Genomic DNA, 26,035 nt, shown 5'->3' with positions numbered 1-26,035 from the left:
TGTCCGCCCGTCGGGTGTGAGGGGACTGCGGGAGGGGTTGGATTGCTATTTAATATGGTGACGTGTTAGGAAAGTTGTCTCTGTCGTTTTGGTCTGCGCACCCTTCAACTGGTGCTTTACATTGAGTGTCATACTGAGCCTTACAGTTTAACGTTTAACGGTGCACGTTTGTTTCTTTGTAGGCCTCGGAGTAGAGGAAAATCTACAGTGGAAGATGAGGACAGCTTGGATGGGCTGGAGACTGCAGAAACGGAGAATATCGTGGAAACAGGTATCAGAACTGAATAAAGATGATAGAAATGGACATCATGATTTGCACATCAGCATTTTGCTGTACACTGAGTTCTGAAATTTCCTGTGCCGAAATAGTTTGATAAGTCCTAACAAAGTGAAAAGACAGAGAACCCTCCCCAGCCCTGACTTAGTAGAAGTTGTGTAACGTCTATGGAGGAATCTTTAATTAAAGGAGATTGAAACTGGAATAAATGGTAATTCCAGGCCACCCGTATAACCGCTCATAGTATATTGCTGGTCCGTGAGCCGTGTGATGTTTGCTGAAAGCTGATTTGTGTTGTGATGTGTGAGGGGGAAGGACACTGTGAACGGCTGGTTCAGCCGGACCTGCCACGTCCTGGTCTGCCGGACTGTTAGGTGACAGGTGCAGCCAGTGTGTGTTGTGTCTGAAGAGGTGGGGGGAATAGGTGGCCCAAAGGTTTCCAAAATGTACCCCAAGTTCGTGATTTGATGAGGTGTCGGGGACGCGGTTCCCTGCTGTCATCGGAGGATGCTGTGTGAGGTGGTCAGTCACTGGCCGCGCGTTTAGCAGCTGCTGAATGGAATCTGGATGCGGCGGTGGGCTGCGTCTCAGGCCGAATGTCATCGTGATGCCTAGAGAATGTCACGCAGTGTTTGGAGGAAAGGTAGAGAGGGCTTCATCTTTCTGTCTTCCCTACAATACTTCCGGTGTCAAATGTGTTGGTATCACATGGTTATAATTCTCGGGGGCTGTCAGAGTCTGTGACTTGCACCCTCTCCCCAGCAGGGGCCGGGCAGGCAGACGACAGGAGGGAAGCCTGGTGTTCAGAAATTCTGCATTTCACCTGTCATCGCCGTGTGACTTCCAACCCGCATTTACACAAGTTCTCCATTAGTTCTATACGTATGGCTCCCCCCTTTTATTTAATTATTTGTCTCTACTTTATACACTTACTTCTAGGGAAGGTCTTTGAAGTTTTAAGTGACATTTTGTCTCCATAATGGTGACAAGTTCTTTTTTTTAATTTATTTTTTATTTTTTATCCTCACCCGAGGACAGTCTTCGATATTTTGTTCAGATAGAGTGGGAGGGGGAGAGAGAGAGAGAGAGAGAGAAGCATCGACGTGAAAGGGACACATCGAGTGGCTGCCACCCGCACGACCCAACCAGGGCCGGGGGCAAACTGCAGCTGAGGTCCGTGCCCTTAGCGGGAACCGAACCCGGGTCTCTCTGGACCGCAGGCCGACGCTCTAAGCGCTGAGCCACACCTGCCGGGGCTGGGGTTCTTCACTGTCAGCCTGAAACCTCCTCCTCCGGTGTTTCCAGCTCGGCAGCGACACCCTGTCCTTCAGCCTCAACACACAGTCGTGGGCCAGCCACAGCGTGTCGGTCAGACCTGCATGTGGCACCGGCTCCCCTGAGCGGTCCCGCGATGTGGTGCTGGTGCGAGCACACACCGGCCGCGCTGCCGGGCGTATGGGTGCAGGCGGTGAGCCGCCGGCGTTGGCCGAGGACGTAGCTCGTGTGCCCCGTCAGGCAGCCTGTGACTGATGCATGCAGCCCGTCGGAAAGCCCTTGGGCTTGACCTTCACAGCCTGTCCCCACTGCCGCATTTCCCGTCCCGCACTGCTCACGGGACGGCTGCCAGAGCCTCCTGCCTGCTCTCTGCTGTCACCCCAGTCTCCTCTGTCCCCCAGGTGATGCCAGAGTGCTCTTCGCAGCTGAGGGAAGAGCCTCCTACTTCTCTGTCACCCCTCCTGAGCCTCCGCGATCCTCAAACCCAGGTCCACACCGCGGTCTTCAAGCTCCGCGGGCCTGACCCTGGCCGCCAGGCCAGCCTTGTCTTCTCCGCGCCCCCCGGCCCCCTGGGCTAACCGCCACGCTGGCCCCCGCGAGTACCGGGGCGCACCAGACACCGTCCTTCCTCTGGCGTTGGGCGCGTTTGGTCTTTGTTGCTTGGAACATCACCACAAAACTCGAATTCTGGAACTTGATTTTGTCTTACCTGAAAAGGAGTAAGCCCACAAGTAAACCGTCTTCTCGCATTACCTCCTGTGAAATGTCAAGGCAAATACAGCTTCGTGAGAGGTTTTCACAGGAGCAGGACGATACACGTTTCACCCTGGCCTGTCGTCCTCGCGTGAAATAAAGCCCAGTGTGATGGGCTGCGCTCTGTCTCTGTCCGGGAAGAGACCTTTTTCCAGCTCTCTCAGCGGACACGTAGGACAAGGAGGACAGTAAGGAAAAGGACAAAGGACAGTTGTTAGAACCACCCCCCTGCAGATAAACCCAGGCAGCGAGGAGAGCCGGACCTCTCGGGTCCGTCTGAAACCACACTCGCGTCGGTGCAAAGCTGTAGCTTCCTGTGCGTGTGTCAGGGCCCAAGGTTGGTTTTATTCCTGTAGAGTCCGTGTCCTGACCCACTGACTGTATGATTTGTTGTCCTAGAAGAGTATTTATTACGATGAGCACTCTTTAGGGGGTGTGCGGGGTGTAAATGGTGGGGATCTAACGGTTATGGGGAAAGTAGCAAGAACGCCAGCCCCGGGCTCCTGGGTTACTTCCGGCGGTAGGAGGGCCGGCCTGTGTTTGTGGTCGGCGGCCGCCGCCAGTCTGCGCGCCGTCCTCACGGATGGAACACGCCAGGTGCCCGGCACTGGAGAAGAGGAAGTCCACTTTTCTTTGAGATCCAGTCTATAATTAGAGCTTCGAAACTTGTTTTAGTTCATTATAATTGGTTAATTATGATTTAGCTAATTATAATGAAACATGTTCTTTTTACTGTTCAAGTTGTCATAGTGTGGCTAGTGGGGGGCCCTGTGCAGCTGGCTTCTCAGTCTTTTTAAAATAATCTCACAATGTGTCAACGCCCCTTGCTCCTTGGTGACAATGTTTTCAAGCCCATCTCTCTCTCTCTCTCTCTCTCTCTTTTTTTTTTTTCCTCACCCGAGGACATTTTTCCATTTTTTGTATAGATAGAGTGGGAGGGAGAGAGAGGAAGAGACACAGAGAGAGAAACATCGACGTGAAGGGACACATCGAGTGGCTGCCACCGCACAACCAACCAGGGCTGGGGACAAACTGCAACCGAAGTACGTGCCCTTTGCGGGAACCGAACCCGGGACTCTCCAGACCGCAGGCCGACGCTCTAACCGCTGAGCCAAACCGGCCAGGGCGCTCTCTCTCTCTTTTTTTTTTTTCCTTCTTTTTTTTGTTGATCCTCACCCAAGGATATTTTCCATTGATTTTTAGAGAGAGTGGAAGAGAGGGAGGGAGTCAGGGAGAGAAACATTGATGTGAGAAAGATACATAGATTGATTGGCTCCCGCACGACCCTGAGTGGGGCTGGGGATCACACCTGCAATCCAGGTACATGCCCTTGACCTGAAATTATTGAACCCATGACCCTTTCATTCATGGGCTGGTGCTCCAGACCGGCCAGGGCCAAGCCCATTTCTTAGTTCTTTCTACCCCAAGATGCAAAGTCAACTCTCTTGAGTCCTAGTTTTTTTTTTAATAGAGAGGATATGATTAGAGCTAAAAATCTAGGCTTTGGGGATGATTAGTTATATCATTCCATTGTAGTGATGCTGCTAGTAATTACATCAACGTGATATGAGAGTGAAGGCTTATCAACACCTGTTCACGTTGATACTTTGTTTACCTTTAGCTTAATTTTTAAAATGTTTTTATTTTTATTTTTAGAGAGGGAGGAAGGAAGAGAAAGACACATTGATGTGAGAGAGGAACATCTCTCGGCCGCCTCCTGCACGCCCCCCACTGGGGATCGGGCCCACAACCTGGGCATGTGTCTTGACTGGGAATCGAACCAGCGACCTCTTGGTGCAGAGTTGGTGCTCAGCCACTGAGCCACGCCGGCTGGGCTATCTTTCTGTTCTTGATGTCTACTTTAATTCCATTGAGCTCTGGAAGCCGGCCGTGTGTGATTTCTATTATTTTACATTTCATTTATGGCCCAGGGTGTGGGCTGTTGGTACTGCAGCCTATGATCTGGAGAGGACTGTGTGTTCTGCCGTTGGCTGGAGGAGTCTGTGGCTGTCCATTCTGCCCCCGTGATTGATGGTGGTGCTGAGCTCAGCGGTGCCCTGGCTGATGGGCTGCCCGCTGGACCTATCTCATTCTGACACCTGGGTGTTAACAGCCCCGAATTTGGTGCTGGATTTATCTGTCCGTCCTCGTCATTCTGTCGGTTTTCACCTCACATATTCTGACACTGTTGCACACGCGTTGAAGATTACTTTGTGTTTTAGGAGAACTGACCCCTCTGGTGATTCTTGATAACGTTGACTTGCCGTGTGTCTGAAATGAACATAGCTTCTGCTTTCTTTGGATCGGAAATCCACTCTCTTCAGCAAATTTCCAGTCTTCAGTACAGTCTTCGCTACAGGCCTCAGGCACCTTATACCTCCAGACTTACTCATCCCGTACAACTACAACCTCACCTCTGACCAACTTCCCCCCCTTCCCCGGGTCTCAGCCCCGGGCAACTGCTGTTCTGTTTTCTGCCCAACTTGACAGTTTTTAAAATGAGAACTTTGTCTTGGTTTGTGAGTTTTAATGTCCGACCTGGGGGGACTTGCCCCCTACCATCCCTGGTACATCATTTCTGTCTAAAGCAGCGGTTCTCAACCTGTGGTTCGCGGACGACCCTTTCGCGGGGGTCGCCTAAGACCTGACAGGGGCAAAGTTACAGTTATGAAGTAGCCATGAAAATAATTTTACGGTTGGGAGTCAGCACAACACGAGGAGCTGTGTGAAAGGGTCGCGGCATCAGGAAGGTTGGGAACCCCTGGGGAGACTTGGTGAGCATTGGCGTGAACCCTCCCTCCAGTGTTAGTGAACTCACAGTGAGGGACACATTCGCCCAGTGCTCTGACTCAGCTGGGCTTGGGGCAGGCCCCGTGCCCCTGAGGGGGACTCCCAGTGCAGGCTGGTCCTGGCTCTCACTGTGTGGGCCACTCTCCATGAATCACCCCAGTCCTTCTCGAAGAATCACCTCTTCTGTGATTACCCACTCCACCCCCTTTTTCAGAAATCTCAGGCATTAGACTTCTCTAAGCTTGTGTTTCTAGAAGTTTTATATAGCCAGAAGTGTCTGGACCTTACTTTTATGGGGAGACTTTTAATTTATCTATCTGTCTATTTATTTACTTATTTTTATTCCTCACCTGAGGATATTTTTCTATTTCTCATCAGACAGAGTGGGAGGGAGGGAGAGAGAGAGAGACCGACAGAAACATCGATGTGATAGAGCCACATCGACTGGTTGCCTCCTGCACGACTGACCAGGGCCAGGGATGAACTGCAACCAACGAGGTACGTGCCCTTGGCCGGAATCGAACCCGCGACTCATTGGTCCACGGGTCGACGCTCTAATCACTGAGCAAACCTGGCAGGGCGGGAGACATTTTTATAACAAATCCTACCCAAGCCCAGCTGGTATGGGTCAGTGGTTGAGCGTCGACCCTGCACCAAGAGGTCACTGGTTCGATTCCCGGTCAGGGCACATGCCCAGGTTGTGGACCCAATCCCCAGTGGGGACATGCAGGAGGCGGCCCGTCAATGTTCTCTCTCATCGATGTTTCCATCTCTCTCTCTCCCCCTTCCTCTCTCTCTAAAATTAATAAAGGGAAAAAAAAAAAAGATCCTACCCAAGGATATGTTTTCTTCACTGATTTTAGAGAGGAAGAGAGAAACATTGATCAGTTGCCTCCTGTAAGCGCCCCTGCAGGGGATTGAATCTGAAAGCTTGGTCTGTGCCCTGACCAGAAAGCGAGCCCGCGGCCTGTGGTGTCCGGGATGGTGCACCAACCAGCGGAGCCACCCTGCCAGGGCTTCCTCCTGGGATTTCCATTCACGTTGTGTTAAACCCGAGTATCAGTTTGGGGACAATTGACACCTTGCTGTGTTGTCTTCCATTCCGTGACCCTGGCATGTTTCCCCATTTGGGGCTCCCTTGGTGTCTTTCATCGGCATTTCGTAATTTTCATTATACAGATCCTGTTCATGTTTTATTTATTTTTTTTTATATCCTCACCCGAGGACATTTTTTGATATTTTGTTCAGATAGAGTGGGAGGGAGAGAGAGAGAGAAACATCAACGTGAAAGGGACACATCGAGTGGCTGCCACCCACACGACCCAACCAGGGCCGGGGACAAACTGCAACCGAGGTACATGCTCTTAGCGGGAGCCGAACCCGGGTCTCTCCAGACCGCAGGCCATTGCTCTAACCGCTGAGCCAAACCGGCCAGGGCCTGTTCATGTGTTGTTAGTTATTTCAATTCTTGGGAGGCCGTTATAGATGATACATTTTTTTTTGCCGTACTCCTCAAACATTTATTAGCCGGCAGGCACACTCCACGTTAGAAATCAAACGTCCTGTCTGTAAGCTCAGCACACCACAGACTGCACCCCTTTTAGAGAGTCTGTCTGCATCCAATAGAAAAGGTTCATTCCTGCCCTGGCCGGTGGTTAGAGCATCAGCCCCTGCACCAAGGAGTCTTGGGTTCAATTCTGGTCAAGGGCACGTACCTCAGTTTCGGTTCCTCTCCGGCCCTGGTCAGGGTCATGCAGGAAGCAACCAGTCGATGTGCCTTTCTCACATCCGTGTGTGTGTGTGTCTTTCTCTCCCCTCTCCCTCTCCTTCCCCCGCCCCCTCCCCTCCACCCCCCACCTCCCTCCCACTCTGTCTGAAGATAAATGGAAAAAATATCCTCAGGTGAGGATTTAAAAAAAAGAAAGGAGGTTCATTTCGGTCTCCAATAAGGGTATGGTTTCCCTTACAGATGGCCAGGTCAAGCCACCAGAATACTAAGATTTCTCTGCTGGGTAGGGGCAGGGCAGGGGTGGAGCCTGAGGCATCACCCCTCAGGACGGGGCCTGCAGGCTGGGAGCTCCAGACCCGGTTGGGGCTGGGGCTGGGGCTGGGGCTGGGGCTGGGGCTGGGGCTGGGGCTGGGGCTGGGGCTGGGGCTGGAGTGTGGCAGCCAGCCACAGAGGGCACCACTACCGTCCCAGCTGATTAATGAGTCACCACCTTCACCAATGAAAACAGTGTTAACACCATTATGCTAATTAGCACCGCCCTCGGCGCGCTGAGGGGGAAGATGAGCTGAGACTCTGGGAGCTAAGTGTAGGTGTGTGGGCCTTGCGCTGCTGGAGTAGGAAGCTCCCGCCCACACCCATCCCAAAGAGGGAATTAGCACCAGCCTGCGCGCGGATGCAGCGCCTGGTGTCCTTTTAAAGTAAGCTACGGACACCGAGCACGCGCTTAATCACGGTAACCTGGTGTGAATTGTTGACGAGACGATACACTTAAAAACCGGTTTCCTATTGCACATTTCTGCATATTTGCCTTGTACTCTGCGGTCTTGCTAAACTCACTGCCAGTCTCGTGTGAGCTGTGGACATGTTTGTGGCTGTTCTTTCCAGCTAGCTTATGGAGTAAATGTTTGGTCCATTAATTTGCCTTAATTACTAAACTAAAAGAAAAACAAGAGTGTTTAAGGCTTGCGATTCTTGTCTCGTCACGTTTTCTGGTGTTTTCACTAGGTTTGGATATTATTCTCATCATCCTTATTTTCTGAGTGGTTTCCAGTTGCCGCTTTGGTCTCCCCTTTGACTTGGGAGGTGCTGCTTGAGAGACTTGAACAATTTTTCTAAGTATTTGTGCAGATTTTCTTTTTGTTTTTATCAGTTTCTAATATTATCACATTGTGTCGTTTTGGCACACTTTCTATATTTTGGAATTCGAGGTTTCTTGCCGCCTTCGTTGGTTGTGGGAAGTGCTCAGCTGTTACATATTCAGATACTGTCTCTGCGTTCTTCCTCCTCTCTGGTTAAACGCTCATCCGGCTGGGTCCCTGTGTCTGTTGCCATTTAGCTCCTCTTTTGTGTTTTTTCATTCTTTGGTCCCTTTATTCTATTTATCTTTGTCCTTATTTTTTAAATCCTCACCTGAGGACATTTTTCCATTGATTTTTAGATAGAGGGGGAGGAAGGAGGGGAGGTACAGAAACATCATGTGAGAGACACATCAGTGGCTGCCTCCTGCATGGCCCCGAAGGGGGCCAAGGTTCGAACCTGCAACCCAGGCACGTGCCCTTGACTGGGGATCGAACTTGAGACTCTTCGGTCCGTGGGCCAGTGCTCTAACCACTGAGCTGAGCTGGCCAGGGCTGTCCTGTATTCTAGACAGATCATTCCACGTAGACCTTCTAGCTCACTTATACCCGTCTTACTCTGTCTAATCTGCTGTCAGATATACCAGTTGAGCCTATTTACATAATTTAAAATCTATTAGTTTGCAACATTACTTTTTATTAAAAAATTTTTTTTCCTTTATTGATTGTAGAGAGGAAGGGAGAGGGAGAGAGAGAGATAGAAACATTGATGAAAGAGAACATCAACTGGCCGCCTCGTGCATGCCCCCCACTGGGGATCAGGCCCACAACCTGGGCATGTGCCCTGACGGGAATCGCACCGGCGACCCCTTGGTGCATGGGTCGGCATGCAGCCACTGAGCCACACTGGCTGGGCACAGCATTACTTTTTCTACTTTCTCTCGCCTCCTGAAAATTTGAATGCGTGGGTTTTATCACCTTTGACACAGTGAATCAGGTGGTTCCTGTGACGGCCCATTCTGCCCACCCTGTCCGGCCTCCTCCTGGAACTGGAACTGACGACCGGTGCTCGTGTGCTGGACAATATATTTCACTTTTTTTTTTTTTTGGTAGAAATATACTGATTTTTTTTTTCTCCTCTAGGGATAGTTTTGTTTTGATTTTTTAATTTTCCAGGGACCTAGGGGCACAGGTGACTGGGGACCATGAGTTCATGGTGACGACTGTGCTCTCTGTTCTGAGTGTGCAACTCAGAATACATCTGGGTAGAATGTATGATCTCTTATCTCCCCTTGGATAGTACATGAAACCTGATGTCCGTTATTAGAATCAGTCAGTAGGATATTGTTATTAAAAATAAAATAACTCAAATCCCAGGAAAGAAGGGACACGGTCCTGTTCAGAAGTAAGATGGGTTCGAGCTGACTTCATTCTGGCCCGCCATTGCCCCAGAGTGCCTGGTCGGTGCATCTCCACCCCCTGCCCCTGAGTCAGCGTCTTTCTGATGGAAGCCGGTCAGTCTCGGCCGTACCTGCTTCCTTGTCCGCATCCTCTCGGGGAGCTGTCTCCGTGTGAGGTGATTCCCTCTGCTGCCTGTGTTAAGGGCAGGGACAGGTAGCTGCTTAGTTTTTCTGCTGCTTTGGGGGAGCTGCGTTGATGTACAGATTCGATCTGTACTGTTTTGAGCATGTTTTCTTCCACAGAACCTTTGAATACTTTTTCCATTTCGTCTGTTTTCTCAAGTCGTAATAATTATGCACATTGGTTGTGTGTGTTAATTTGTCTTCCTTGATTAATCTTGTTTGTTTTCGTTAATCCTCACCTGAGAGCATGTTTTCCTATTGATTGTTAGAGAGAGTGGAAAGGAGGGGGCGGAAGAGAGAGAGAGAGAGAGAGAGAGACACACACACACACACACACACACACACACACACACACACATTGATTGGTCGCCTCCCACACGCGCCCCAACTGGGGCGGGGATCAAACCTACAACCCAGGTACGTGTCCTTGACAGGAAATCAGACCCTCGACCATTCGGTCCGCAGGCTGATGCCCTAACCACAGAGCCGCACGGCCAGGGTTCGACTAACCTTCCTCTTCCTGCTGTTGCAGATTCCGCGTTTCTCTGGCCCGCCCCCCGCATCGTGACATGGTTTTCAGAATCACCGCGGCCTCAGTGGGGCCCCTCTTGCTCTCATCTGCGGTCACTTAGTCTTCCCCAGTCACCTTGCGGCCACACGCCTCCTCCGGGCAGCAGTCGGTTCAGGCTCTGCAGCCAGATGGTCTGTGCTGGAGTCCAGGCCCCTCTGCGCCCTTTATTTCTATATCCCCACCCGAGGATGTGTTTTAATAGATTTGAGGGAGAGAGAGACTGGTTGCCTCCCGTACGTGCCCCAGCCGGAGATCTAACCTAGGGATGTGCTCTGACCAGGAGTTGAACCCGCAACCTTTCGGTGTATGGGGCGACACTCTAACCACTGAGCACCGCGGCCAGGGTTGCGGACTGCGTTCTGGAGCAGAGTTCGTCAGCCTCTCCCTGGCTTCCCCCTCTCTAACCTGGAGATGGCAGCAGCGGCTGTGGGCGGCGGCTCCCCCTGCGCACCTTGTTGAGCAGGCCCGGAGGAAGGCCCTGGCCGCTCCCCCGTCTGGGCCACCTGCACCGGGCAGCCTGGACGCATGCGGCCGTGTCTCCCTCTGGGACACAGCGCGGGCTTGTTCAGAAGCAGCAGGTTCCCCACACTGTGTCCCGTCCGTCCTGGTCGTGTGCTTCACCGCGTGTGCGAACATTCGGGCTCCTGGTGCCGCCCCCGTGAGGCTGGGGGCCCAGAGGAAGCCGATGTCTTCATGCTCCTGCCGCTGGCCTTGCAGTGAGCCATGGGAGTCCTTCGACGTGGGCCCAGGAGCCTCGTGTCTTCGGCCAGCACCTGTGCAGCAGTGACCCTGAGCTGGGGTGAAACCCCTGAGCTGTGAGCTGGGGTGAAATCCCGGGCCTGGCATCTGTCGCCATACGGTGGTTGTGAGGTTTACTAACCGTTGAGATTTCGGGATTGAAATATGATCAAAACAGTAAAAAGCCAAATTTATAGTTTTGTAATCCGTTTTTACATGTACCCTTCGTTGTGACATCTGAGTTAATGATGGCTGTAATTTTGAAGTAGTGATGAGGGTAAGAGATACTTGGAGCTCTCTGCAAACGGAACGTGATGATGAGACCGCCCGCTTCCTGCCGGTGTGAGGCGCCACTGCGCCAGCTCGGAGTGCGAGCGGTCACAGAGACGGGCGTTTAGAATTCGGCACCTCAGTGGTTAGTAAAACAGAGGTGCAACCTCTCGCTCCAAGATCCTGGAACACTCGGTTAGACACAGTAGAAATACTCTTGAACCATATGATGCTTCGAGGGCATGTCTGTCGATGACGGAGCCCGTATCCGGCGCTGGAATATGTTTGACGTCCTCTAGGCTGTCTCTCGGTCATGTTGGTGAGTTTGCCGGGTGCAGTCGTAGGACACACGTAGCCCTTTCAAAGGATCATTTCACCTGTCAGGGCAGTAATTCCATAATTGTCCCCAACCAACATGTTTCATTTCTGTGAACTTGGCTGTGAGGTGCCTTCTCTATAATCTTAGTCGTGCTTAACACAGAAAGAGGAAAAACTCCGTATTTTCAGATTTGGCCTCATATTCAACTACCGTTCCTTGGTGACAGGGCCCTAGGGCACTGTGAGCATGTCTCCCCAAAGCCTGGTCCAGCACTGTGCCAGGCCGTAATGCCCGGGTGCTGGTGGGAAGAGCGCCCCCTGGCTTTGACTCCCAGCATTGCTCCCTGTTAGTGCTCTTGAGCTTCTGGTTTGACTTTCAGACTTCAGTTTCCTTCTCTTTCGAATGAAGATATTAGGCCTCGCAATCCTTTCTCAGCTGCACCCCCACCTCTTCCCTTTACCTGTCACGTCATCTTGGCAGACTGCACCCTGGTGGTGCACTTGCTGTCTCCTGGCTGGATCCGTTGCCGATAAGGACCCCGTTCTGTGTTTCTGCTGGCTGCCGTTTGAGTAGAACGCGTGGTACACGGTAGTGAGTTTGTTTGGTGAAAAGTGGCACACGGCCAGAAGGTGCTGAGTCAGCTCTCTTCATTCCTGTTAACTTCTGACAACGCAATTTCAGAAGGTGTGGTCTGCCGTCAGGAGTGCAGTGTCTGGGGCCGGTGCCCGCCGGGCGGGGCATTAACCCGGCGCTGGCGTGCCACCTGTGAAGGCAGGCAGGCAGGCAGGCGGAGCAGCGGCCACGCACCTCCGCGCACTTCAGGCAGAGGGCTACGGCTTTACACGCAGCACCTCTTCTCGTCCGGAAGACAGGTGTGTACGAGGTGGTGTGAGTTCGCTGCCTTTGCGATGGTTTCCCACACTGAACTGGAGACGTGGCCACGTGACTGGCCGGCGGCACACTGCTAGCCAGTGACCCGGCGAGGATGCCAGGTTCTGCACCGTTCACTTCCAAGGCTTTGGTTCTGGCGACCCCGGCAAACGTCCTTTGCTGTCAATTTAAACTTTTTTGCGTCGCAGGACCAACTGTTCAGGACTACGTAAGAGTTGTGGGAGGTGAAACAGGCTTTAGATTTGGTTTATCATCCTATCCCAGTGACATCTGCTTCCCCCGAGCTGTGCCCAGCACAGAGTCCATGTCACCGAAAGATGGGCACGCCTGTCACGCCCTCAGGAACCCCGACCTGGATGGGTTCTTTAGAAGAGTCACCACACATGCGCCACCTAGTGGTCGCAGATCAAATAAGCACAGGTGGGGCGGAGGATACAGTCTCTCTCATCACCCTCAAGGGTGGAGCTTACCTGCTCCAGGCACCAGCCAGGGTGGGGTTCAGGGGCGCACTCCTACCGGTGGGCTGCGGACAGCCAGATACGTGCTGTCCACGGCGTGGCAGCTCAGAGGTCTAGCACATATTTTGATATGACATCACAGGGTCATTTGATTTCCAATCTCCAGAATCACCGACCCCGTCACCTGGTCACCGACCCGCCTATTTCACACTTTTGTTGTGGCATTTCCCCCCCCTGACCCCATGTCTGTGTTACTTAGGGTTGAACTGCCGTAACAGAGACCCAAAGTGCAGCCGCGACTTAAACAAAGCAGGCCTTCTCCCGTGGAACAGATCTGTGAGCGAGAGGCCCCGGCTGACGGGGCGTCCCTGCTCCGAGTGGTGGTCTGGGGACCCAGGCTCCTTCCGTCCCGTGACTCTCTGTGCCCCCAGCGTGTCGCTGTCACTTGCACTGCTGCAGCAGGTGGCTGATGCGTCCGTGTGCATAGAAAGGGGGGCATAGCTGAGTCCTTCCAGGGGAGGTAGAAGCTGTGTGGTCACTTCCGGTCATTTTCTGTTGGTGAGAAGTTGCCAGGCTCAGCTGCCAAAACCCTGGGAAATACAGTCCACAGCTGCTCAGTGATGTGGCCGACTTAAGAGTTGAATACATGAGAGAGTATGGGTCTGTCCATTTCCCCAGAGGGTTGTGTGCCCTGCTCATCTGCGGAGCTCCTTGCCCACTCTGGCTCTGAGTAGCTTGGGGGGTACATACAGATTATCGGGACTTTCTGTCCATCTGTGGCATAGACTTTCATTTTGTCCGCGGGGTGGACTCTTGTTGTATAGAAACAAAAAAAAGTTAACGTAGTAAACATTGCAAATCTTTTTATAATTTTTGATGCAAATGTATGTTGTATTTGTAGATTTGGTTTCAGCTATGTCCCTTTTGTGTCTAGGGGTAGGCAGGACAGACACCATGATTGCTTTTTTTAAATTCTCATCTGAGGATATTTTTCCATTTTATCTTCAGATAGAGTGGGAGGGAGGATGGGGGTGGGAGAAAGAGAGAGAGAAACATCGACATGAAAGAGATACATCAACTGGTTGCCTCCTGCACGACCCGACCAGGGCCGGGGACAAACCGCCACTGAGGTACGTGCCCTTGACTGGAATCGAACCCACGACTCATTGGTCCATGGGCTGATGTTCCAGTTGCTGAACCAAACTGGCCAGGGTCAGACACCATGATTGATAGGCCCCATAAGAACTTAATTTATGGCTAACTTTTCAATTTCAGTTTTTAAAAGAAACATGTTATTTTATTTTATTTTTATTTTTATTTTTTTAAATTTTTATAGTTTTTATTACATTTGGAAACTTTTCAAACATTATTCTTTTTTTTTTTTTTTGGTACATGCCCCTAGCAGGAACCGAACCCAGGACACTCTGGTCCGCAGGCCGATGCTCTAACCGCTGAGCCAAACCGGCCAGGGCAGAAACATGTTATTTTAAATAGGAAAACCAAAACCATCTGTTTGATGCCTCATTTCATCATTAGCTTTATGATTTGACAGTATTTACAATTATTTGTAGTCTCCTTTTATTTATTTATTTTTTTTGCTAATCCTCACCTGAGGATATTTTCCCATTGATTTTTAGATAGAATGGAAATGAGGGAGGAAGAGAGAGAGAGAGAAACATAGATGTGAGAGAGACACATCAATCAGTCATATCCCAAACAACCCTGACCGGGGCTGGGGATTGAACCTGCAACCCAGGTACTTGTCCTTGACCAGGAATTGAACCCAAGACCTTTAGGTTCGTGGGCTGATGCTCTAACTACTGAGCACACTGGCCAGGCAGGCAACAGTTCTCCAGATTATTCATTTGTCAAAATACTTCCCTAAGATTCATTTTGAATCTGGAAGACTTTGATAGTCACAAAAGTGGGGGCGTCCACAGGAGGTGCTGATTGAGAAATGAGAGCGAGGTTCCATGCGAGGGTCATTGTCCCGGCGGCTGGATGGTAAGTCGGGTCCGGCACTCAGGAGAGGAGTCAGGGCTAGAGGTGCCGATTTAAGAAAGTCGAAGTCCAGAGGAGACTCTCGAGAGCAGGATAACAATCGCGTTCCTCACAGAAGAGCGCCGGCGGGACCTACGAGATTTCAAGGTCTAACAGAACCGGCAGAAGGGACAGAGGTTAGAACCTCTTCTAACTTACAAGCAAGCTTACGAGGCTGAGAGAGGGCGCTTGTACCGAAGGTTGTCGAGTTAGTAGTTGGTAGAGCTGGTACCAGGACAGGTCTTTATGACGCCAGAGCCTGCGGACATCTGGTGCATCTCCCTGCTTACAAGGCAGGAGGTCATCTCGCCGAGGAGGAGGTAGCCCTCGGTGTCCGGTGAATTTCCGGATCGCTTGAAGATTGCGAGAGGTCTCCAGAGTGTTGCTTCTGCAGCCGTCCGTGGTGGAGGGGCCGCTGGCTGGGCTGGGAGCATGGTGCACTCAGTCCCAAGTCCCATTTCGTGAAATTTGGTGGTAAAAGGAGGACAGACAGAGAGGAGGAGCTTGAGGGACTATGACATGTGTGGGGGAGGGGCGGTGCAGAAAAGTCTAAGTGAAGTTAGGAAGGACCGAGCCAAGAACGCGGACCTGCACCCGCAGGCAGGTGGAGAGGTGATGCTCAGTACTGTCCAGAATCCAGGAGAAAAGTCTTCCGTTTACAGAGAAGAAAGGTACTCGGGGTGATCGTGTTTGAAAAGCCTCTCAGCGGTTACGTGGCCTTAGAAGGCACTCGTGAGGGGTTCGGGGTGCAGTCTTGAGGGTGGTTGAAAGGGTGCTGGCATGAAGGTGGGTTCTTTTCAGCCCTGCGGCTTTCGGGGTGGCTGACAATTACAGGGCATACGGACTGTTTTACATTTATCATCTCAATTTGTACATTGCGAAGAAATATTTTTTGATGAGTCGCGTTGCAACGCGTGTGTGGTGTAGACGCACTCCTATAGACCTGAACATACTGGTTTTAACCGTGACTGCCAGGAGGAGCCTCCTCAGAGTGGAGGGTGACTTGAGGACCGGAAAAGCATGCCGTGTTTCCATGATGCGACGATCATGTCGCACTAGAGAAGAAGTATGACCGATGCCATCCCTCATGCACATGAACTTTCCCTGTTAGCGAAGCATCGTCACCTGTGTCCCTCTTTTCCCCCAACACGTGTTTTAAGATAAATTCGCCAGAGATGAGTGGAAATGCGACAATGACGCTCTCTTCTCGTTGGCCATGCAGCAGAGGTCAAAGAGCAGTCTGCGGAGGAGGATGCGGAGGCGGAGGCGGACGGCAGCCAGCGGCCCCCGGCCCTGCAGCGCTCCCTGTCGGAAGAGGCGGCGAGCTCCCCGGTCTCCGTGGGTGTGGAAGCCAAAATCAGGTCAGAGGATGCTCCAGCGGGGTCGGGGGTGACGGGCTCACTGCGGAGAGCATTCAGAGGGTGCAGCCCGGGACGCAAATCGCGATGGAGTTTTATTACTTAGTAGCTTCAGGCTTGAGGCTGACACCTGTGTGGAGTTGGGGGAGGGATGTCTGTGGGCGCAGGTGAGCGATCCTCAGCGTGGCCTCTCAGACCAGAACAGGTGTGACCAGCTTTCGGGATGAGGGTGGATTTGATGGTTACCTGTACACTTAAGCGTGTTCTCTTGTAACCAACCTTCTCTTTATTCTTGAAAAAAGAAATACAGGATGTTATAACCTAACGGAGTATCATTCAGCGTTGAAGCCTTTTAGTTTTTTGACTGTGTTTCAAAGCCCCGAATAGAACTCTGAAGTCACCCAGCGGTGAATGCTCCCCTCTTTTAGGAATGTCTCCTTTCTCTTGGTTTGGCCACACCCCCCCCTCTTCGTGTCCTTGTCTGGCTTCCCTGGGGACTCCCGCCTTGATGACCCTGGGGTCCTCGGGTCGAAGACCTCAGCTGTCTGCTTGACCTCTGCTCGCTCCCCGGAAGGCTCGCTCAGTCCCCACCTGTGCGCCAAGGAACCCGACACTTCCCTCCCAGGCCGATTCCCCCTGAACCCCACACTCCCAATCCGGTCTGCTTGGCGTCTCCTCGAATGTGCGAGAATACCCCAAATCACTCTGGTTCTGACACGCCCCTCCCCAGAGTTCTCCCTTCCAGTAACTCATACCGGTGTTCGCCCTGTTGCTCAGGCCAAAGCTTTCGAGTTAACCGTCGATCTCCGTCTTGCCTCGTGCCTCGTACCCTCAGTCCTGGAGCCCAGTGTTGGGAGACACCCCGAGCCAATCCTTCCCCTCTGAACTTCCCCCATCTTGGTTCGAGCCCCAGCTGTGTTTAGGAGGCGCGATAGCCTGTTCACGAGTTTCTCTGCAGCTGCTTCTCACACTGTCCACAGCCCAGATGTTTTCAGCACAGCTGCAGAGACGCGTTCCGAACCCATCAGGCCTGCGCCCAGATCTCCAGCGTGGCTTTCACATTCTTATTTATTTACTTAGCCCATACTGATATATCAGAGAGAGAGAGAGAGGAAGGGAGAGGGAGAGAGATAAAAACATCAATGAGAGAGAACATCGACTGGCTGCCTCCTGCACGCCCCTCACTGGGAATCAGGCCCACAACCTGGGCATGTGCCCTGACGGTGCATCGAACTGGCAACCTCTGGGTGCATGGGTCAACGCTCAACCACTGAGCCACACTGGCTGGGCAGTGGCTTTTATATTTAAATACTTAAATTATATTCCCATCCATATCATGGTCTGTGGGTTATGATCCGAGCCTGGCTGCCTGTCTGCCTTCATTTGTTACTTCCTGTGCCCCTGTCACATGGCTTCCTGCCGCTCCCAGCACGCGTGGGTCACGTTTCTTTCTGCAGGCCCTGTCGTGTGGCTTGCCTCCCCGAGAGGCCCCCCATAACACCCTGCGTACAATACCTGTCTCTTCCGAAGTTCCTGTGCTTCAACTTAGTTGTCTCAGGAAAAAAGAGAACAAGCAATGTGAGTTTGAGTTAAGGGTATACGGGTGCTGTTTTTATATTAATTTATTTTTTTTATCCTCACCCGAGGACATTTTTGCATTTATCTTCAGATAGAGCTGGAGGGAGAGAGGGAGAAAGAGAGAGAGAGAAACATCAACGTGAGAGAGACACAGTGAGTGGCTGCCAACCACACGACCCCGGTTGGGGTTGGGGACAAACTGCAAACGAGGTATGTGCTCTCAGTGGGAACTGAACCCAGAACTCTCCGGTCCGAGGGCCGAAGCTCTAACTGCTGAGCCAAACTGACCAGGGCTATACGGGTGTTCTTATTGCACTGTTTTCTACATGTGTCTCCCCCCGCCCCCCCCACACTTTACCCACTAATCCTGCTTTGCTGTTCTCGGTAACACTGATTATTTCCCAGCTGCTCATTTGCCGGTCTCTCCTGCTGGCTTGTGCGTTCTATGAAGGCAGTGCTTTTCTTCTGCATTCCATTGTCTTGGTCATGTTTTCCCATTGATTATACATTATATTTTGTTTTTAAGATGGTTTCCCTTAGGCTAAATAGCATCTTATTAAACAATGAACGGGTCACCGAGGAGATCAAGGAAGAAATTAAAAACGCCCTGGAAACCAATGAAAATGAACACACAACAACACAAAATCTATGGAGTGCAGCAAAAGCAGTTCTGAGAGGGACATTCATAGCACTGCAGGCCTACCTCAAGAAATAAGAAAAATTTCTAATTGACTATTTAACCTCACAATTTAAAGAACTAGAAAGCAAACAAAAAGAAAACCCCAGAGCAAGTAGAAGGAAGGAAATAGTAAAGATCAGAGCAGAAATACACAACATAGAAACCAAAAAAACAATTCAAAGGATCAATGAAACAAAGAGCTGGTTTTTCAACAAGATAAACAAGATTGACGGACCTTTAGCTAGACTCACCAAGAAGCAAAGAGCCCTGGCTGGTTTGGCTCAGCGGTTAGAGCGTTGGCTTGTGGTCTAGAGAGACCCGGGTTCGGTTCCCGCTAAGGGCATGTACCTTGGTTGCAGTTTGTTCCCCGCCCTGGTTGGGTCTTGTGGGAGGCAGCCACTCAATGTGTCTCTCTCACGTCAATGTTTCTCTCTCTGTCTCGTCCTCTCTCTCCCTCCCACTCTATCTGAACAACAAGAACAACAAAAAGAACCCAAATACACAAAATCAGAAATGAAAGAGGAGAAAAAATAACTGATACCACAGAAATACAAAGGATTGTTAACAAATATTCTGAACAAATTTGACAATCTGAGCAAAATGGACAAATTTCTAGAAATTCACAGTCTCCTAAAACTGAACTGGGAAGAGATAGAAAACTTGAACAGGCCAATAACAACAGAAGAAATTGAAGATGTAGTCAAGACTCTCCCAGCAAACAAAAGCCCACGCCCAGATGGCTTCACAGGGGAGTTTTACCAAACATTCAAAGAAGAACAAACACCCATTCTCCTCAAGCTATTCCAAAAAATTCAAGAAGAAGGAAGATTTCTAAACTTGTTTTATGAGGCCAGCATAATTCTAATTCCAAAACCAGAAAAAGACACTACAAAGAAAGAAAACTACAGGCCAATATCCCTGATGAACATAGATGCCAAAATCCTTAACAAAACACTAGCAAATTGGATCCAGCAATACATCAAAAAAATTATTCACCATGACCAAGTGGGATTCATCCCAGGGATGCAAGGCTGGTACAATAGTCACAAATCAATAAATGTGATACACCACATAAACAAAATGAAAGATAAAAACCACATGATCATATTAATAGGCGCTGAAAAAGTAGTCGACAAAATCCAGCATTCATTTCTGATAAAAACGCTCAGCAGTGTGGGAATAGAGGGATCATATCTCGGCATAATAAAGGCCATATATGAAAGACCTACAGCCAACATCATACTCAGTGGGCAGAAACTAAAACATTCCCCTTAAGAACGGGAACAAGACAGGGATGTCCACTTTCGCCACTCTTATTTAACATAGTACCGGAAGTCTTAGTCACAGCAATCAGACATGAAGAAAAAATAAAAGGGATCCAAATTGGAAAGGAGGAAGTGAAACTGTCATTATTCACAGATGACATGATATTATACATAGAAAACCCTAAAGACTCCATCAAAAATCTACTAGACTTAATAAGTGAATTTGGCAAAGTAGCAGGATACAAAATTAACGTCAAGGAATTGGCATTTTTATACACCAATGATGAACTCACAGAGAGAAACTAAAAAAAGTCCCATTTACCATTGTGGAAAAAAAATTAAGATACCTAGAGGATAAATTTAGCCAAAGAAGTAAAGGACCTATTTGCAGAAAGCTACAGGACATTGAAAAAAGAAATAGGGGAAGATATAAAAAAGTGGAAACACACACCTTGTTCATAGGTTGGAAGAATTAACATCATTAAAATGTCCATACTACACAAAGCAATCTATAGATTCAATGCAATCCCCATCAAAATACCAACGCCTTTTTTCACAGAACTAGAACAGATACTTCAAAAGTTCATATGGAACCAAAAAAGACCCCGAATAGCCACAGCAATCTTGAAAAAGAAGGTCAAAGTAGGTGGGATCACAATGCCAGATATTAGGTTATACTACAAAGCCACTGTAATCAAAACAGCCTGGTACTGGCACAAGAACAGGCATATACATCAGGGGAACAGAACAGAGAACCCAGAAATTGACCCAAGACATTATGCTCAATATGTGACAAAGGAGGCAAGAACATACAGTGGAGTAAGGACAGCCTCTTTAATAAATGGTGCTGGGAAAATTGGACAGCTACTTGCAGAAAAATGAAACTAGACCATCAACTTACACCCTACACAAGAATAAACTCAAAATGGAGAAAAGATTTAAATGTGCCTGGTGAATTTATAAAAATCCTAGAAGAAAAGGTAGGCAACAAAATTTCAGACATCATACGCAGCAGAATTTTCACTGATACATCACCCAAGGCAACAGAAACAAAGGAGAAAATGAACACATGGGACTATATCAAACTCAAAAGCTTCTGCACAGCAAAAGAAACAACCACCAAAATAGAAAGGCAACCCACTGTATGGGAGAGCATAATTGCCAATGATATATCAGATAAGGGGTTCGTTTCCAAAATAAATAGATAAGAGTGCTCATACAACTCAACAAAAGGGAAGACATAGAACCCAATTAAAAAATGGGCAGAGGAGCTAATTAGACACCTCTCCAAACAGGACATACAAATGACCAAGAAACATGAAGAAATGCTCAACATCACTAATCATCAGAGAGATGCAAATTAAAACAACAATGAGGTACCACCTCACACCTGTCAGAATGGCCGCTATCAACAGATCATCAAACAACAAGTGTTGGCAAGGGTGTGGAGAAAAGGGGACTCTAGTACACTGCTGGTGGGAATGCAGACTGCTGCAGCCACTATGGAAAACAATATGGTGTTACCTCAAAAAATTAAAACTGGAACTTCTATTTGACCCAGTGATCCCACTTCTAGGAATATACCGTAAGAAGCCTGAAACACCCATCAGAAGGAATATATGTACCCCCACGTTCGTAGCAGCACTATTTACAATAGCTAAGATCTGGAAACAGCCCAAGTGTCCATCATTAGACGAATGGATAGAAAAGCTGTGGTACATATACACAATGGAGTACTATGCAGCGGTAAGAAATATCTTTTATCCTTTGAGACCACATGAAGGGACCTGGAGAGTATTATCCTAAGCTAAACAATCCAAGCAGAGAAAGGCAAATATCACATGAATTTACTTCTTTTGTGGAATATAATGAACATAACAGTCTGAGGAACAGGGTAGACCCAGAGACGTGGAAGTAGGGTACAGACCGACATCCCTCAGAAGAGAGGGAAGTGGGGAAGAAAGAGAGAAACCACAGAACTTATATGCATGTATGCATAACCAATGGACACGGACAACAAAGCTGGGGACAGCGTCGGGGGGATGGGGAATCATTGGGAAAAAAGTAGAAACATCTGTAACAAAAATAAATCAATTAAAAAGTTAAAAAAAAAAAATGGTTTCCCTTAACTTCAGGCTCAGACCTGATGATTCTTTTTTTTTTATCCTCACTCGAGGACATTTTTCCATTTTTTGTACAGATAGAGTGGGAGGGAGAGAGAGGAAGAGAGAGAGAGAAACATCGATGTGAAAGGGACACATCGAGTGGCTGCCACCCGCACGACCAACCAGGGCCGGGGACAAACTGCAACCGAGGTACGTGCCTTTAGCGTGAACCGAACCCGGGTCTCTCCGGACCACAGGTGGACGCTCCTACCTCTGAGCCAAACCGGCCAGGGAAGACCTGATGATTCTTTATGAAATTGAATTTTGAAAGAATTTCAAACTTCAAGTTTTTTTTTTTGGCCTGTGCTTTATCATATTTTCATACCTCTTTACAATCTGTCTTCTAGCATTTAATTTTCTGGTTATTTTAGATACATAATTTCTTTGTCTTGGTTCCCAACCTCCCCCTCCCACCCCCCATTTATGAAATGAAAGTTCAATTTACGTGCCGTTGAGTGAGTTTGACGGTTCTAGACGGTCACAGGGCCACTACACCAGAAGACCAAGAACGGGGCCGTCACACCCAAAAATAGGATGTGCCCATTGTGGGCGACCCTACCCGGCTTCTGCCCCCGGCAACCACTTGCCTGTTTGCTGTCCCCGTAGTTGGGCTTTGCAGTGCTATCATGTGAGAGGAGCCAGGAAGAATCTAGCCTTTTTCTCAGCGCCATGATGCGTTTGTGGCTTCTCTGTGTAATTGTGTATGTTGTAGTTTTTTTTTGTTTTTTGTTTTCTTTATATCCTCACCTGAGGATATTTTCCATTTATCTTCAGCTAGAGTGTGGTGGGGCGGGGGGAGAGAGAAACATCGATGTGAGAGGAACACATCAACTGGCTGCCTCCTGCATGACCCAACCAGGGCCAGGGCCCAAACCGCAACCAAGGTACGTGCCCTTGTCTGCAATTGAACCTGAGACTGTTGGGTCCACAGGCCGGGGCTCTAACCGCTGAGCCAGACTGGCCAGGGAGGCGTTTCCTTTTCATGGCCGAGCAGGGTTCTGTTTATGGAGGTGCCTACCACAGTTTCCCACACATTTCGCAGTGAGTAGTTTCCAGTTGGGGGCAGTCATGAATAAAACGTGTGTAAATGCTCCTAGGTTCAGTGCGAACATAGGGTTTTTATTTTCACTTGGGTAGGTGCCTGGGGAGAGGTAATTTTAAAGGAAAACCCCCGTGTTTTCCGGTGCTCTGTGCCCTTTTATGTTCCCACTGGCGGTGTGTGCGAGTCCCGCCGGGGAGCGGCCTGGGGGGCGCTGCTTGTCCTGCTGGCACCGGCTCTTCGGCAGGCCCCGTGCCCGGTCTCAGGGGCCGGTGTTCCCGGTGGCCCCGCGTGGTCCCAGCTGCAGGAGACCTACCCGGCCTGGTCCAGGGTGTTCTGTGCTCCTCGTCCCCGACTCCTCCTCCTGCACCCGAGGTCATCACCGAGCAGCGTGGTGGCTCTGCTGGTCTCCCACAAGCCTGAGGCTTGTGTTCCCCAGGACGTCTGGGCGGGTCGTCGTGTCTCCCCCACTGCTGCTGCTCCCCTCCCCAGGGGGGTACCTGGCTGGCACGTCCCCAGGACGCTTTCCCGTGCGCACGGGCACCTGGGCTGGTCCCCGGACAGATTCCCTGTGCCTGTTGGTCAGGGACATTTGGTGTGGTCACCTGCTCTCACCCCCTCTCACACTCCGTCTTGTGCAGGTTAAGTTTTCTTGCTGAATTCTTCTGACCCTGCCTGTCCGCCCCACAGTGCCCTCTTTCCCCGTGAAGCGAGCGCTTGCTTCCCGTCCTCCAGAAGAGCCCCCTCGGGCTGCAGGTGCGGTGCTGGCCTGCCCCTCGGGCAGCCCGCTGCGCTGAAGGTGGCTCTGTAGATTGCGAGGGCGGGAGCTGCCCTGAGCTCTCCGGGCCCCCCAAAGTCGGGAACGTACTCTGAGGCGTTTGTCCTTACCTCTGCTTCTCCTACAACCTGTCCTAAAGCGTCAGTGACTTGAGTCCTTCTCTACAAAGACCTCCCTGGGGGCCTGTTGTGTGGTGGAACGTCTGAGGTCTCACAAGGTAGGGATCATTGTAGGCCACCTCCCATTTGAGGGATGGTTTTGGATATAAGAGGGAAGGTTAAGCTATTTTCTATCAATACCTTAAAAGTATCGCTTGGTTTTCTGATCAGTGATGTTGTACTTAGTGTTGTTGATAAGGCTGGTGTCAGTCTGATTGTTGCTGCTCGTAGCTGATGCTTCTAGGGGAGAAGCAAGCCAGCAACGGTACACGGAGAGAGTGCCAACCTAATGGCATAGAGAAAATTACAGACAAGAGAATTAGAAAATAATACAATATTGGCAAAGGCTACTCGTTAGAACCTTTAAAGCAAGAAACACTTTTCCCCCCTATTTGACCTTTCTGAAAATAGACTACATTTAGTGTGTGTGTGTGTGTGTGTGTGTGCGTGTCAGTCAATGGGCAACACATTTATCATTCAGTTGAAATAGGTAATAATGGAAAAATGTAAATAGGCAACTTTCAGAAAAGGAAATTAGTTGAGAGAGATGAATTTAAGTTCAAACAATTGTCGAGACTTCTAGTTGCTAGGAGGGAAGCTGCTCAATTCATGAATCGCTTGATAAAGCCAATTTGATCTTCAGATATAAAAAAATTACCTACAAAAAGATTATAGGTTATTTCTATCACCTGTTAGTGCAGGACATTATGAAGCTCACGGGGTAGGTAAGGCAGAGGTAGTGGTGGGAACTTTGATGTCTGGGGAGAAAGATTGGGGTGCAGCCCCTGTAAATGTGTTGCGGAAAGAAACACATCCAAGAGAAGTGGTCCTTTTCATTTTGTCTTCCCAACGTCCCTCATTAAGCATATGTTCCATAAGTATAGGTTATTTTTGTCCTTTCACTTTTAAAAGTTTCTTGAAAAAAATTAATAGTTTTTATCGTTTAAAACAATTTTAAGTTTATAGAAAAACCAAGCAGACGATACAGAGGGTTCTCATTGCCAACCTTCTCCTGCCTCAGTTTCCCTTATTGTTAGCATTGTGCTTGAGTGTGGTGCCTTTTGTTACAACCCACACATCTGATTTGATACAGTATTATTAACCAAAGTCCCTAGTTTACACTAGGGCTCATTCTTTGTGTGGCATTGTTTTGCTAAACGCATAAGGTCAGGTCTCTGCCGATACAGTGTATCCCGTGAAACAGTTTCTCTGCTCTCCCAACCCTGCTCCACCCTTCACCCTCTCCATTCCGTTCCAACCCTTTCACTCCTCCCTTCACTAACTGCCCAGCCCAGTAACCCTCACCTCCCGTATCTACATCTCTCTGCGCGTGTTTGTGTGCGGTCCTGTCGTGCACAGAGGGCGTTCCACCGGGTGGGAAATACAACTTGGTCGTCACTTGTCTGACAGAGCTGTACGTCACCGTGTGGCCATGACCCTGCCTTCTTCCCCAGTCTTAGCTCTGCTGTCTTTATTCTTTTTGATCATTTGCATTTCTTGAATCAGATTGAAAAGAAAATTGTGTCGCTAAGTATAGACGATACTTTTTTTGATTTGGTATGTTTACTATTTCTATTGCCTTTTTTTAAGTCATGCTGTGGAAAAGTAGAATTGCCAATGGAGAAGTGTTATCCAACTTCATTGTTCTTATGCTGCAGACCTATTTACAAGCTTAGCGCACACTGAAAACACATTTAATTTTCACGCGCAGGCACCCACTTTTGTCACTTTAAAAAGTTAACCCGCTCTCTCCTCCTCTGTTTCCCCCGCTTTCATTTCTACCAGTGAACAGCTCTGCGCTTTTTGTTACTGTGGTGAAAAAAGTTCCTTGGGACAAGGAGACTTAAAACAATTCAGAGGGACGCCCGGATTTATCCTGCCGAGGAAAAACCAGCCTTCGAGCAGGAAGGACGCTGACGGCAACAGCAACGGCACCTGTGAGAAGACGCCGGCCTCCGCGCCGCGGAGACAGAGAGGACAGAGAAGGTACGACCCCGCTCCCCGGGCGCGCGCGAGGCCCGAGCAGGTGCGGGACCCGAGCGTGTGGTCACGCCGCCCGAGTGCCAACGGTGGGCGACCCAGCGCTCCTGGCTCACCACGAACCCACGAGCCCCTCTCCAACCTCCTCTCTTGTTTTTAAAGAGTTTGCGATCTTAGTGGTACATTCACAAAAATCAGTGTGTCACCAAAGTTAACGCAGGGAAGAGAGCTTTCCAGAACGTAGCATAAATGGAAAGAGGATAAC

The 26,035-nt window shown here is 49.7% G+C and overlaps 1 protein-coding gene across 4 annotated transcripts in view; it reads left to right on the top strand.

The window, feature by feature from the left end:
* The window catches only part of KMT2C (lysine methyltransferase 2C), a 227,140-nt gene that overhangs the window by 62,951 nt on the left and 138,154 nt on the right, over window positions 1-26,035 (top strand). For all 4 annotated transcript variants that reach the window (XM_036246300.1, XM_036246299.1, XM_036246298.1 and 1 more), the window contains exons 2-4: window positions 183-271; window positions 15,993-16,131; window positions 25,576-25,776. In XM_036246300.1, the coding sequence (XP_036102193.1) occupies window positions 183-271; window positions 15,993-16,131; window positions 25,576-25,776 (429 nt within the window). The remainder of the gene's footprint in view (window positions 1-182; window positions 272-15,992; window positions 16,132-25,575; window positions 25,777-26,035) is intronic.

The sequence above is a fragment of the Molossus molossus genome, unplaced genomic scaffold, assembly GCF_014108415.1.
Source record: "Molossus molossus isolate mMolMol1 unplaced genomic scaffold, mMolMol1.p scaffold_m16_p_7, whole genome shotgun sequence".
In the NCBI taxonomy this organism is placed as follows: domain Eukaryota; kingdom Metazoa; phylum Chordata; class Mammalia; order Chiroptera; family Molossidae; genus Molossus; species Molossus molossus.
Note: the sequence above shows the minus strand (reverse complement) of the source record. Positions and strands in the feature narration are given on the sequence as shown.